The following is a 14,230-nucleotide window of genomic DNA, read 5'->3' as shown; positions in this document are numbered from 1 at the left end:
AGAGAAAGGCAAAACACAGTCTTAAATATGAAAGATTCAGTAGTAACGGTACTCCTAAACCATTTCTGCTATTATTTAAATATTCAATTTGAATAAAAAATAAACATGAATGGGGAAGTTAGTTTGGGTATAAAAAGACTGGCAGGGACATGCTGAATTACTTCAAGTATGAACCTTGAAGACACTATGCTAAGTGAAATAAGCCAGTCACAAAAAGACAAATATTGCATGATTCCACTCACATGAGGTATCTAGAGTAGCCAAATTCGTAGAGGCAGAAAGCAGAGGTTACCAGGGGCTGGCGGAAGCAGGGAATGGGATGCTATTCCTTAAAGGGTATAGAGTTTTCATTAGGAAAGATGAAAAAGTTCTGGAGATGGATGGTGGTGCTGGTTCCACAACAATGTGAATGTATTTAAATGCCTCCAAATTATACACTAAAAATGGCTAAAATGGCAAATTTTGTTACATATATTGTACACATATACACACAAACACAAAACATTACAATTTAAAAAAGACACCTAAAGAATTACATTTCAACTATTTGAGCAGTGGATTTGTAAACTCTGAGAGGTCAAAGAGGAAATCACAATGGAATGAGATAGTATTTTACGTGTTACAGCCAAAGCAATGCTTAGAGGAAATTACATAGCTTTAAATATTTTTTTTCTATTATAAATACTTTATTTCAACTAGAAGGTACAATCTCTCAGGGGTTTCATAGTTTAAAAAGCTACAATCACATCCCGTTGTAACTACATAAAAAACAGTGCTGTAAAGGGAACTGCTTGGCTTTGACCATACACATTTCTGCATAGCCCTTACAGAATGTGCACAAATAAATATCTCCCTTTGCTCCAGTTAATTGTTCTTGTATGTAAGTTGCTTTCTATTCCAGTATATCCAGAGTGGTGAAATAACAAGGCCAGCCACGTAGCCAAATGTCGCTCCAAGCGTACAGGAGATGGGCCATACCTGCCATGGTCTTTCCCAATCAAGGAATAGGAAGTGCTCCAAGCCACGCTCCTACAACACTAGAAATTGTAGTGATCTGGAGACTATTCTCCCATATGGATGTAACTCCATTTCTACTGAAAACTCTTAGCCATGCTTTGAGGTTTGGTCCTAACAAACATAAGCAAGGCACAATAGTGAAAGTAGACAAAAATAACTGCAAATAAAAATGTTTCCAATGCCAACTCTATTAGTGGTGCTCCATATAGAACAAAAATTACATGAAAGGAGAAACAAGACATAAGAAAGCAGACACAGCATTTCAAAAATCTGGTTACCTTGTGTGATAATGAACTTCTTTTAGAGGATGTATTTGGTTTCACTACTAAATATAGTACTAGACTGACAGCAGTTACAAAACCAGAACAGATGCACAACCATGTCAAGTGTGTTTCCAATATTGAGAAGTTCTCCAAGAAGAGTGATGGAATGAAGACACTTAGGATAATTGAAAATATGCATAAAAGATGGGTATACAGTAGTCTCTTGATATCAGTATCTTTCAAGATATTTTCTTGGGTGGCTAGCTAACTCTCCTGCCTGCAGAAGGAGCTTTAAATGTTTTTACAGTAAATAAGAATGGCCCATAATCTGTGACCTATGTTTCCACCTTAAGAAGTTAGACAAAGATTAAATTAAAACCAAAGTAGAAGATCCTCTTCCTGATAAGGTGGAGTAGGCCTATTCCACCGTGTCTCTTCCACTGATAGACCTGAACAGAAAGCATGAAGCAATTATTTGAAGGCCCTGAGAAGTAAACAGTAGCAGGTGAATTGGGGAGGAAGACCAAAATCCAAAGTACCACTGAACCAGTGGTGAGCTTACCTTTTTTCCTCAGCTGTCTTCTGTACTAAACTTATACAGCAATCTGAAAACAGGCGCTGAGGCAGGAGAAGGCAGAGGAGGTTCTCCAGGAAAAGCTCTAGGGTCAGTTCATGGAGCAGGAAAAGGGCTTCTAATGCTTAGAGAGAGCAGGGGGAATTGCCTATTTTTTCCGCTTTCTCCGTTCTATTGCACCCCAGCACTTAAGCAATCCTCTGGTGGCTGCTGCAACAGCAGTGCCACCGCGAGCTGACAGGAGCTCAAAAACATGAGGAGAGGGTCCTTCTTCCCCAAGCAAGGGATCTGTGGTCCCAAGAAGGACAGCAGGAAGCCCCACTTCATCTTCTTTTCTTTGTCCTCCTGCTGTTTGGCTCTGCACAAGGACAGTCACTGGAAGTCACAGCACAACGGGGCAACTACAGTCCCCTGCATCGTAGCCAGAAGAGTCAAAAGGACAGCCACAGGGAACCTGAAACTACTGCGGACATAGACAGGGGAGAATTTGGGAAAATGACCTTGGAAGTTATTTAAGAACTCCTGGGCTCACCTGCGAGATACATATGCATGAATCTGACCCCCTAAGCAGCATACGTGGGCTGAGAATAAGAGGTTAAATTCCATACTGGCCACAGAGTGACACACATGTGAGCAAGATTCAAGCAACAATGTGAAGTCTCTGACAACCAAACTGACACGGAAACCACAACCCACAGAAAGCTGGTTGGACTTTGTAGTCTGAGCTCAACCAGGTTGACTGCCCGCTAACACAGAAATATCAACATTTTCTGTTGGATTTCAAGAAGACATAGAGTTTTATAACATAATATTCTAAATGCCCATGATACCTTTTGAAGTCACTGAGAATATAAAGACCCAGGAACATTTCAACTTACATGGGAAAAGATAACCAACAGACATCAAGTGAGATGATACAGTTATCTTACAAGGACTTTAAAGCAGCTGCCTTACTTGTTCCAACAAATAAGAGTGAACACACTCTAAAGAAACAGAAATAAAATCTCAGCAAAGGAAATGAGCATATAAAAAAGAACTAAGTGGAAATTCTGGAAGGGAAAAATATACAAATATTTTTTATTTTTTGAGACGAAGTCTCACTCTGTTGCCCAAGCTGGAATGCAGTGGCACGATCTCAACTCACTGCAACCTCTACCTCCTGGGTTCAAGTGATTCTCCTGCCTCAGCCTCCTGAGTAGCGGACTACAGGTATGCGCCACCATGCCCAGCTAATTTTTGTGTTTTTAGTAGAGACAGGGTTTCACTATGTTGGCCAGGCTGGTCTTGAAATCCTAACCTCGTGACTCACCAGCCGTGGCATCTCAAAGTGCTGGGATTACAGGTGTGAGCCACCGCACCTGGCCCTACAGTATTTTTAATATACAAACACTTATTTATTGATATAGAAAATAGAAATCTTGCTAAATAGGTCCAACAGCAGAAGGGTGAAAAAAGGAAATAATTAACTTGAAGACAGATTAAAAGAAATTATTCAATCTGAACAACACAGAGAGAAAAGATTGAGAAAAAATAAAGATGAAGAGCACCTCAGGGATGTATGGGACAACAACAAAAGATCAAATATTTGTCTCACTGGAGTCCCAGAGAAGGAGAAAATGTTTGGTGAAGAAGTATTTGAAGAAATCATGGCTAAAAGCTTATATTTGACAAAAGATTTCAACCTATAGGAACAGGGTCAACCCAAAGAAATCCACGCCCAGATGCATCATATTCAATGTTTTTTTTCTTCTGAGACAGAGTCCAGTCTGTCACCCCGGCTGAAGTGCAGTGGTACAACCTTGGCTCACTGCAACCTTCACCTCCTGGGTTCAAGCGATTCCCGTGCCTCCTCAGCCTCCCAAGTAGCTGGGACTAGGGGCATGCACTACCACACCCAGGTAGTTTTGTATTTTTCGCAGAGAAAGTGTTTCACCATGTTTTGCCCAGGCCGGTCTCAAACTCCTGGCCTCAAGTGATCCGCCTGCCTTCACCTCCCAAAGTGCTGAGATTACAGGTGTGAACCACTATGCCCAGCCATAATTAAATTCTAGAAATGGAAGTAAAAAACAATCTTGAAAGCAACCAGGGAAAATTGATACACTACTTGGTGGTGGGGCAAAAATCTGAATAACTGCATTTCTCATCAGAAACCATGGATGCCAGAAGGAAGTGGACTAATTATTTCAAAGTGCTGAAAGAAAATAACCACAAACCTAGAGTTCTATATTAGCAAAAATCTTTCAGGAATGAAGGTGAAATAAAGACATTCTCATATGAAAGAAAACTAAGAGAATTTGTCACCAGCAGACCCACCCTGTTAAGTCATTGTAATATCAGAGCCAGAACTCTTATTAATGTTTTTAAACAATGCTGGTTACTTAGACGTCAAGAGTATAACTAGGACGAAGAAGGATTTATCCAGGAAATAAAGAATAGTTCACTATTAAGAATCTATTACTATCATATTAATAGGTCATAGGTCATATGATCAACCTGATAGATGCTTCAGAAGTATTCAACTGATATCCTTCATCCATTCCTGATTCAAAAACAAAAATATCAGCATTGCACCAAGAATACAAATAAAACCCTAGAAGAATTCTCTCTAATAACAGAACCAAGGAAAAGGTGCTTACTATTACTACTACTATTTAATGTTATTCCAAAAGTGTGACCAATATGGCAACTGAGATGGGGGGAAATTTTTAATTTTTCCCAGATTATATAACTGTCTACCCACAAAATGAAAAACTGTTCGGGTGGCTTTACTCAGAATTGATGAAGTATTGTGGGCTTGGAACCTGAGCACTGTAGGTCAGAAACTGTAGCTCTTCCAGGATTAAACAATGTTTCAGATCCTTGACATTTTACTATCTCATTAAATAAGGACTTTATAAAGCACAAAGCACTATGCTTGGATGTAATAAGGATCCAGTGATTATTAGCTGTTATTACTATTTTACATTAAGCAACATACAGTTCTCTCTGCCTTTTCTTTTTTCCTAAACAAGACTTTTGAGTAATAATACTGGAAATACTCAATACTCCCTTAATGGCTTGGAATGCTTTTTCTACCTTCACTCAGTAACTTATAGGATTTATATAACTTTGATACTCATCAGGACACGAACTAGAGTCTCCAGACCAAGATGTCTGGTCTGTCACAGACCCCTTAGTACATATGGCTGGCAGAAGCCATAGCAGAGGCTGGGAGCTTGCACAGTATGGGTGTGGGGGATGGGACTGGGCAACGAGCAGGTCCCATGCTTCCTCAAAAGGGCAAGTTGATTTATTTCTTTTCTCCTTTTATGTTTCTTCCATCCTCTGGGTAATAGTTAAGCTACTCCTAACCCCAACTAGACTATTTCTATACCCATCTGTCTGGATTTTCTATTTAAACTCTTGCTACCCTACAATGCATTCTCTCCATATAGTAGTCAGACTGGTTTTATGAACATGATAAATCATTCATTCAATAAATACTTATCAAGCCAGGTACTGTTCTAGGTGCTCAGGATATAGCAATAAACAGAAAAAGTTTCTGCCCTTATGAAACATACTTTAGCAAGAGAAAGGAAGACAATAAGTAAAATCCTTAGTATTTAAGTGGTATACCTTATAGAAAAACAATAAAAGCATTTAAATGGATATAGGGAACATGACGGGTGAGAGGAAAGGTCTGCAATTTTAAACTGGGTTATAAGGAAAGGCCTCACTGAAAAGGTGACATTTAAACCAAGACTTTAAGGGACTGAGAGAGGAAGTCATAGGACTATCTAAGGGAGAGCTTCCCAGACAGGGTAACAGCCAGTGCTAAGGCCCTGGGGCAGCAGTGGGCCTGTCTTATTTAAGGAAGAATGAACTTTTTGAATACTTCTACATTCATTATAGTATTTTAGATCAGTTTTCCTAGTAATGGAAGCAAAGACATGTGTACGTATTAAACATCAGTGAGGCTCATGTGAGCATGCAGGTAGATACTCTTAACTATATAAATTCTCTGTGTATGTTTCTATACATATGTACACATATATTTACACGGATAGACATACATATACGCAGAGGTAGCTACCCAGTACATCTCTGAAATTTTTTTTTTTTTGAGACGGAGTCTTGCTCTGTTGCCCAGACTGAAGTGGCATGATCTCGGCTCACCGCAACCTCTCCCGGGTTCAAGTGATTCTCGCACTTCAGCCTCCTGAGTAGCTGGAAGTATAGGTATGCACCACCACAGCCGGCTAATTTTTGTATTTTTAGTAGAGACGGGGTTTCACCATGTTGGCCAGACTGGTCTCGAACTCTTGACCTCAAAAGATCTGCCTGCCTCAGCCTCTCAAAGTGCTGGGATTAGAGGTGTGAGCCACCACGCCCAGCCACATTTTTAAAAATCATGTGTGAAACACAGACAGCAGGCTCCTATGTTTAGGGAGGCTTCCTGGAGAGCTAAAAAGATTATAGAACCCCCAACTGTATTTTTATACATAATCTTTGATAGTAGGTTTCCAATACTTTATGCATGTTCTTAATTTTTGTCTCCTTCATAACTGAACATCATTAAATGATTTAACTCTGCCATTGATGAGAGGCTAAAAGACACTGCTTTCCACATTACTAAAAATTTCTATCTTTTCTCAAAATTAGTCAGTTTACAGTGATAATACTGGCACCAGGGACAGCACTTCTGGATTTGCAGTTTCTATTCATCTTTTGTAAAACAGGAGCAAAAATCTAACAACGCTTTCAACTGTACAAAGCTTTAGTACAGAGAAAAGAAATGATGCTGAAAAGAAAATTAGGCCAGGATACAGAAGTTTCTAGTTTTACTAAATATACTAGGAAATAAGAACACAGTAGGGCAAGGGAAGAAAGCGAGAATTACCATTAAACTCAAAGTAAAAAACCAACAAAACAAAAGATATGTGTTCAAGTTCTGACATGTTATTTCACCTTTCAGAGCCAATTTCTTCCACCGTAAGAGGAGTAACAGTACTTACCTACAGACGTTTTGTGTCAAGTAAGTGAGATGCTGACTGCCTAAGAGCTGAGTACAGCATTCAGTCAATACTTTCTCCTCTTGACTGGGACAGGATAATGAGAGGACTAAATGTCAGATTAATCTGGCAGCAATATCCAAGAAAATCTGGAAAGAACAAGATCTGGAGTTTGCAAATCATCATGTTCTACGGGCTCCTTTCCATTCAACTTTCGCCTATCTTTAGTTTCTCCCACTGCAATGGACACCTCTCTGCTCTTTTAGATACACTCAAGTCTTTTCCTTGTTAAAAAACAAACCACAGTCTTCTTCTGAGTTCTTACTCTTTCTTCCTTTTCCTTCGAAGCTGACCTTGTTGAAACGACAGTCTGTACTTAAAAGTCTTCACTTGCTTGCTTGCTCTTCACTTTTCTGCCCACAGCATATTTCTCTCAGCACTAAATGGGCTCTTCCCTGGGTCCCAGGCCACTCCCTCATCACCAAGTCCAACAGGCATTTTCACTCCCTACTTGGCACTGTCATACTCTACCTTGGCTCTCCTCTCTCCCTTTGACCCTGTTCTCTGCTGGGCCCTCTCCTCTTTGGACCACTCACCTTCACCAGAGCATCCTTGGCCCCCTCAATATGTTATTGTCCTGAGGGTCCCACCTTTGCTGTTTTGCCCTGCCCACTCATTCATTCATCCCAATAATTATCCAATCTGTATTGATATGAATTTCACATATTCAAATTTATATTTTCACCAGATTTATGAAAATTCTACTTGATGTCATTCAATATTCACTCAACAAATACTTAACTACTTACTCTAGCAGGCAATGTCGTAGGCAGGGAATGCAAAGAAAAACATGTTCAATGACAATTCGGTGAGCCTACATATTAGTGGGTATTGCTCTGTTGCCCAGGATGGAGTGCAGTGGCATGATCTCGGCTTACCGCAACCTCCGCCTCCCGGGTTGAAGTGATTCTTGCACCTCAGCCTCCCAAGTAGCTAGGATTACAGGTGCACGCAACCATGCCCAGCTAAAGAAAGACAGATATTGAAAATGATGAGTAAAATACAGCGTCACATGCGATAAAAAAAACAAGTGGGCTGGGTGTGGTGGCTCACGCCTGTAATCCTAGCACTTTGGGAGGCCGAGGCGGGCAGACTGCCTGAGCTCAGGGGTTCGAGACCAGCCTGGACAACACAGTGAAACCCGATCTCTACTAAAACGCAAAAAATTAGCTGAGCACGGCAGTGTGCACCTGTAGTCCCAGCTACTCGGGAGGCTGAGACAGGAGAATTGCTTGAACCCGGGAGGTGAAGGTTGCAGTGAGCCAAGATTGCACCACTACACTCCAGCCTGACTCCATCTCAAAAAAGAAAAGAAAATCCTTTAGGTTCTAACCCAGTAGGGAAGCACGAATGGGGTAAAGAAGTGGGAGATGAAAACACAGTATCAAAATATATGTGTTTGCTTCTGCTGCTTCCAGAAAACCTACTAGAATGACAATAAGCAATGAAAATAGCATAAATAAAATAATCTAGGGAGCAAGGAAAAAACTGCTGCACATACATACCAGCAAACCAGAAACAAAAACAATGAAATACTCCCAAACAGATGAGTGAAATTAGTGTATGCATTAGAAAGACTGCTATTTAAGAAGAACACTCAGAGAATGAGAGAGTGGCTCACAGAAATTTAAAAAATGATAGTACAAATAGATCTTTTTACAGAAGGACTGAAACATAAGGTTTACAGAAATCTTTGTATCTGCTAGCACTCTCCCCTTCAAACGATGCCACACAATCTCCTACCTCAGGGCCTTCGCACCTGCTGTTTCCTATGTCCTCAATGTTCTCCCATGTGGCACATCAAAGGGCACATCACTTTGAGTATTTGCTTAAAAGTCTCATTAAAGGAGAGACCCTCCCTGGCCACCCTGTAAAATCACACGCCTGTTAACTAATGTAGTTCCCTTATGCTGCTTTATTTTTCCACACCGCACCTATCACTGTGTTGTATTCATTTCCTCCCTTCCTGCCTCCTTTCCTTTCCCTTCTGTCCCTCCCTCCCTTCTTCCTTTATTAATTTATTGTCTCCCCTATTAGAATAAAAGCTCCTCAAAAACACTTTGCCTGCTGTGCTTATTGCTGTAGTCCCAGTGCTAAGAATAGTACTCAATAGATATTTGTTGAATAAATAGGTTATTTACATAAGAATACAAATATCAATAGTAATAAAATCCATAGAAATCTATAATAAAAGTAATTAACACTACGTTTCATTTTATACCAAAGAAATTATCATTAAACACAAAATAGTATCTAAAGCAGTGTAATATGTAGCAAGACCATAAAAAATGGATATATCCTTTGACCCAGTGATTCCTCTCCTAGAATCCCATTCTTTAAAAAACTCGCGGGAAACCAGCAGTGATGGTTACAGGCAATGTTTTTCCTATAATTGTGTTCCTTTAATGATTTCTTTCATTGTTTTATCTTAGATAGCTTTATGTTATCTAGAGATTAAATATTTGCCTATCTCTTTAATTAAAAAAAATATATATAAAGGAATGATTAGGGCCAGGCACAGTGGCTCACGCCTGTTATCTCAGCACTTTGGGAGGCGAAGGCAGGTGGATCACGAGATCAGGAGATCGAGACCATCCTGGCTAACACGGTGAAATCCCGTCTCTATTAAAAGTACAAAAAATTAGCTGGGTGTGGTGATGGGTGCCTGTAGTCCCAGCTACTCGGGAGGCTGAGGCAGGAGAATGGCGTGAACCCAGGAGGCGGAGCTTGCAGTGAGCTGAGATCGTGCCACTGCACTCCAGCCTGGGCAACACAGCAAGACTCCATCTCAAAAAAAAAAAAAAAAAAAAAAAAAAAAAAAGATTGGTACTTTTGCACATGGTAGAGAAGATAAAGATGTAAAATGCATTTTTTTTTTTTTGGCAGACAAAAGTCAGTAATAACACCTAAAACAGAAATTTCAGTTGTGATAAGGATTAGAAACCAGATAACAAAGATAAAGGAGCATTCAACATTTTGAGGTAAATGGCACTGAATGGGTAGTAATGCAGATTAGAATTTTGGGAATGAGAAAGAAAACACATACAATGTAAGGCTGCTAGAAATGAAAACAAGGCTAACATCATTTTTCATGTTTTTAAATGAAGACTGTCTAAAACTCTCTCACACAATGCAGAGGAAGAGAAATGTTAGTTTCCTCTGAAGGAGAAATAGCTTACAAATATTTACACGAATGGTGGAAAGGAAGCTATGGATATACGTTATGGTTGAGAGGAAACACTCATGAAAGACAGTAAAAGCCCAGAGAAGATGCGTAAAGACAGGGATTCAATTCAGAATGCAGAGGAAGACAGAAGAGGACATAGTGGTTGCTAACATTTACCAAATGCTCAGTATGTTCCAGGCAGTGGGTAAGTGCCATAAATTTAACAATTCATTTACTCCTCGTAATCCACCACCTCCCCGCAAGATGACGTAAGTGAGCCCTAGAGAAATGAGGCCCATCGGTAATGCGGAGGTGTCATCTGAGAACACACATCCAGTGGCCCTAGTCTCTCCAGAGACCCAACAATCTCTGAAGTGATTTTCCGCAGAGACACACTCATGTAACAAGGCTGCGCAGCCTGGCACTTACCTCGAAAGCCACCCTCAGGCGGTTCTTTTTGCATCAGACTCAGTTCTTCTCGTTCCAGCTGGGAAGTCCCATTTGGTTTGGAAAGGTGATTTCCTGCTTGAGAGGAAAGACATTAAATTTGGGTTCTGAACTGAGTCTAAAAACCAATCCTAGCAGAGTTCTGATCATTTCTCCTTCAGGGCTTCTGAAACAAGGAAGGTGTGGCTTATGAAGTTCCCCATTTTCCATTCTCTAAAGAAAATTTCAATCTTCTGCCTTGAAAGAGAGGACACCAAGCAAACACCTTAAAACAATGCCTTATGATCAGGGATTTCGAGTCCAAATTCATAAATTTCAGAGGTCACATAGGACTGAGGGGGAAGGTGTCAAGAAGTGGGTTTTGAGTTATAAGAAGTCCTTACCCAGTGAGACAAGGTTCCTGTAGTTCTCCAGCATCACCTCCCCATACACGGTCATCCTCTGAGCAGAATCTGCTTGAATCCACTCTTCCCAAGAGAAATCTATGGACGCATCCTTGAAGGTCACTGACTCCTGAAACTAAAAATTCCTCAATAAGGGATTACGCCAACCAAACCCTCTGAGGGGAGTGAAAATCCCAGCAGCACTAAAAGGACAAAGATCTGCCTGAGAAAACATGCTGCCCTCCAGATGGAAGAAAATGTCTGCAACCAATCACGAAATAACCAGAGACATAATATAAAAAGCGTTTTGGGAGGTAAGGACAGAAGAGTAGGTGTAAGTGAGAAATAGGGAAAGGCACTAAAGGTGGCTCTAGATTCCCGTGGGAGAGGAGGGAGTGGTGTTGTGATCACCTCCTATTCACCCCATTGGTGAAGGAGGGAATCCCTGCCCTAAATGGTACATGATGACCAAACACAGGACACTTGACACTCAACAGATGAGGTCGATAGCAATTTATCAGCCACATACAGTCACAGCCCAGCCCTCATTCTTTTCTTTATCTTTCTTATATTTTTGAGACCGAGTCTTGCTCTGTTGCCCAGGCTGGAGTGCAGTGGCACGTTCTTGGCTTACTGTAACCTCCACTTCCTGGGTTCAAGAAATTCTTCTACCTCAGCCTCCCGAGTAGGTGGGATTACAGGCGCCCACCACACCTGGCTAATTTTTGTAATTTTAGTAGAGATGGAGTTTCACCATGTTGGCCAGGCTGGTCTCAAACTCCTGACCTCAAGTGATCCACCCACCTCTGCCTCCCAAAGAGCTGGGATTATAGGAGTGAGCCACCGTGTCCGGCCAGATAAATTACTTAAAACTTTTTGTAAAGAAGATGAGAGTAAGACTATGGAAATAAGAATAGATAATAGAAATAAAGCAATAGAAAAGGTTTTCATCATTTAAGGACAGAGAGCATTTTGATATGTAAATAAGGAAAAGGGAGAAAAGTACAACTCACCCTTGAATACATGGGGGTTAGGGACGCCAACCTCCCTCACAGTCTAAAATCCATGTATAACTTTTGACTCCCCCAAAACTTAACTCCTAATAGCCTAGTGTTGACTGGAAGCCTTACTAATAACATAACAGTTATTTCACATATACTCATTAAATGGAAGTGGATCATCATAAAGGTCTTTCTCCTCGTCTTCACATACAGACGGCAGAGGAAGAGGAAGGAGAGAAGTTGGTCTTGCTGTCTCAGGGGTGGTGAAGGTAGAGCAGGTGGCAGGAGAGGCAGGCACACTCAGTGTAACTTTTATTAGAAAAAATCCACATCAAAGTGGGCCTGTGTAGTTCAAATTTGTGTTATTTAAGGGTCAACTGTAGTGGAGAGAGAAGGACCGAATACGAGAGAGAGAGGGCAAAATCGATTTCCAAGAAATTTGTATACTTCACATCCAAGACTAGGAACTCCAGAAAAAGTGTCAACACTCAGGCACAGAGTTCACGGTCTATCTTTCTTTCTACATCATTATTTTCTCCCTAATTTTTATTTAATCAATATTTCAAAGTTACAAAAATATATTAAAAATCACTGACAAATATTTTAAGGAAAAGTGCAGAATTTCCATTTTATCCAAGGAGAAAGGGAACTAAGAAAATCATCAGATGTTCAACAAATGTAAAGAAAGGAGAATAAAGGAAAGAAGACCGCATAATAACCAGAAAAATACTTAACACATGCATAGTGACAAACATCGATGGTTCGCTTTCCCTATTGAAAGGCAAAAACTTGGCAGATGAAGGAGATGGTGGCAGTGGTGGAAGAAGAGGCGGCGGTGGCAGGGGTAGGGAGCCTGGAAACCCCAGCGGGGATGGTAGGTGGTTTGGATCCACCAGGCCGGCATCGTTTCCAGAAAGGATTCAACTGGAGGAACCTCTGGAGCAGCTGTTGGCTGGCTCCTCTGACTGTTTACCTGTTGAGGTACATGGGCCAGTGGCAGCAAGGGCATCTGATCCAGAGGGGGCCACTCTAGAGGCCGGGCCACCAGTACCATGGGCCAGTGTGTCACCAAGTATAAGAATCCCTCATTGACCCTAGGCAGCAAGAATGCAGACCATGACTCCAGCAACAAGTCACACAGCAGGCAGAGTGCAGGCCACCATGAGGAGCAAGTACCACCCTGTGGCATGCCAAGTAGAGATAGCCTTGTCAATGGGACCAAGAAGGCCGAGGCTGCCACTGAGGCCTGCCAGCTGCTGACATCCTCAGGAGATGCTGGGAGGGAGTCCAACTCCAGTGCCGAGGAGTCTTCCTTGCAGGGGTTGGAAGAACTGTTCAGGTGCTACAAGGATGAGTGGGAAGATGCAATTTTGGAGGAAGGCATGGAGCACTTTTGCAATGACCTATGTGTCGACCCCACAGAATTCCGAGTCCTACTCTTTGCTTGGAAGTTCCAGGCTGCAACCATGTGCAAATTCACCAGAAAAGATTTTTGATGGCTGCAAAGCATTAAATGCAGACAGCAGTGACAGAATCTGTGCACAGTTCCCTAGCCTCTTAACAGAAGCCAAACGAGGACAAATTCAAGGATCTCCACCAGTTTACATTTCAGTTTGGCCTGGACTCTGAAGAAGGGCAGCGGTCACTGCATCGGCAAATAGCCATCGCCTTGTGGAAACCAGTCTCTACCCAGGACAATTCTCCGGTATTGGACCAATGGCTGAACTTCCTAACAGAGAATCCCTTGAGGATCAAGGGCATCACCCGGGACTCTTGGAACACGTTCCTTAACTTCACTCAGGTGATTGGCCCTGACCTCAGCAACCACAGTGAAGATGAGGCCTGGCCAAATCTCTTCGACACCTTTGTGGAGTGGGAAATGGAGCGAAGGAAAAGAGAAGAGGAAGGGAGAGGTGCACTCAGCTCAGGGCCCGAGGGCTTGTGTCCTGAGGAGCAGACTTAGTGGCTCTGTCCCAGGAGCAGCAGCAAGGATCTGCCTACTGCCCTGCAGCCAACTGAGGAATTGGACCTTTTGGGAAATTCCTGAAGATCAGGATAGTTTCTACTTCACACCTTTGTTGGGGTGATCAGACTCAACACCACGCCGTGGAGGCTACGAAGTCTGGCGGAGTCAAAGGAATGAGCAAAGAGAAGTCAAGAGTGAAAGTGGGACCAGGTGGCCAATGGAGGCTGCAAAGGCCCCAAGCTCTGGAAACAAGCACTATTTACTGGTGATCAAACAAAGAAGCAGGTGGTGAGGATGTGGGGGTTGAAAGGAAGCCATTTATCAGGCACATGATCTATAGCTGTGATGGTTTAGCATTTTCT

The 14,230-nt window shown here is 41.8% G+C and overlaps 1 protein-coding gene and 1 pseudogene across 1 annotated transcript; one reads left to right on the top strand and one right to left on the bottom strand.

Annotated features, from left to right (window-relative positions):
* Positions 1–25: 25 nt before the first annotated feature.
* LOC116470660 (phosphatidylinositol-glycan biosynthesis class F protein-like) lies at positions 26–12,956 on the bottom strand. The gene is given in 6 exon segments (XM_032156074.2): positions 26–1,000; positions 1,002–1,168; positions 1,170–1,531; positions 10,501–10,593; positions 10,902–11,037; positions 12,876–12,956. Coding segments are annotated over 6 exon segments (975 nt in total). The 3' UTR covers positions 26–864.
* Positions 12,955–13,865, top strand: LOC116471933 (DCN1-like protein 3; annotated as a pseudogene).
* Positions 13,866–14,230: the final 365 nt, after the last annotated feature.

This window comes from Hylobates moloch, unplaced genomic scaffold, assembly GCF_009828535.3.
Source record: "Hylobates moloch isolate HMO894 unplaced genomic scaffold, HMol_V3 SCAFFOLD_6, whole genome shotgun sequence".
NCBI classification, from domain to species: Eukaryota; Metazoa; Chordata; class Mammalia; order Primates; family Hylobatidae; genus Hylobates; species Hylobates moloch.
This window is presented reverse-complemented; position numbering and strand designations above follow the sequence as displayed.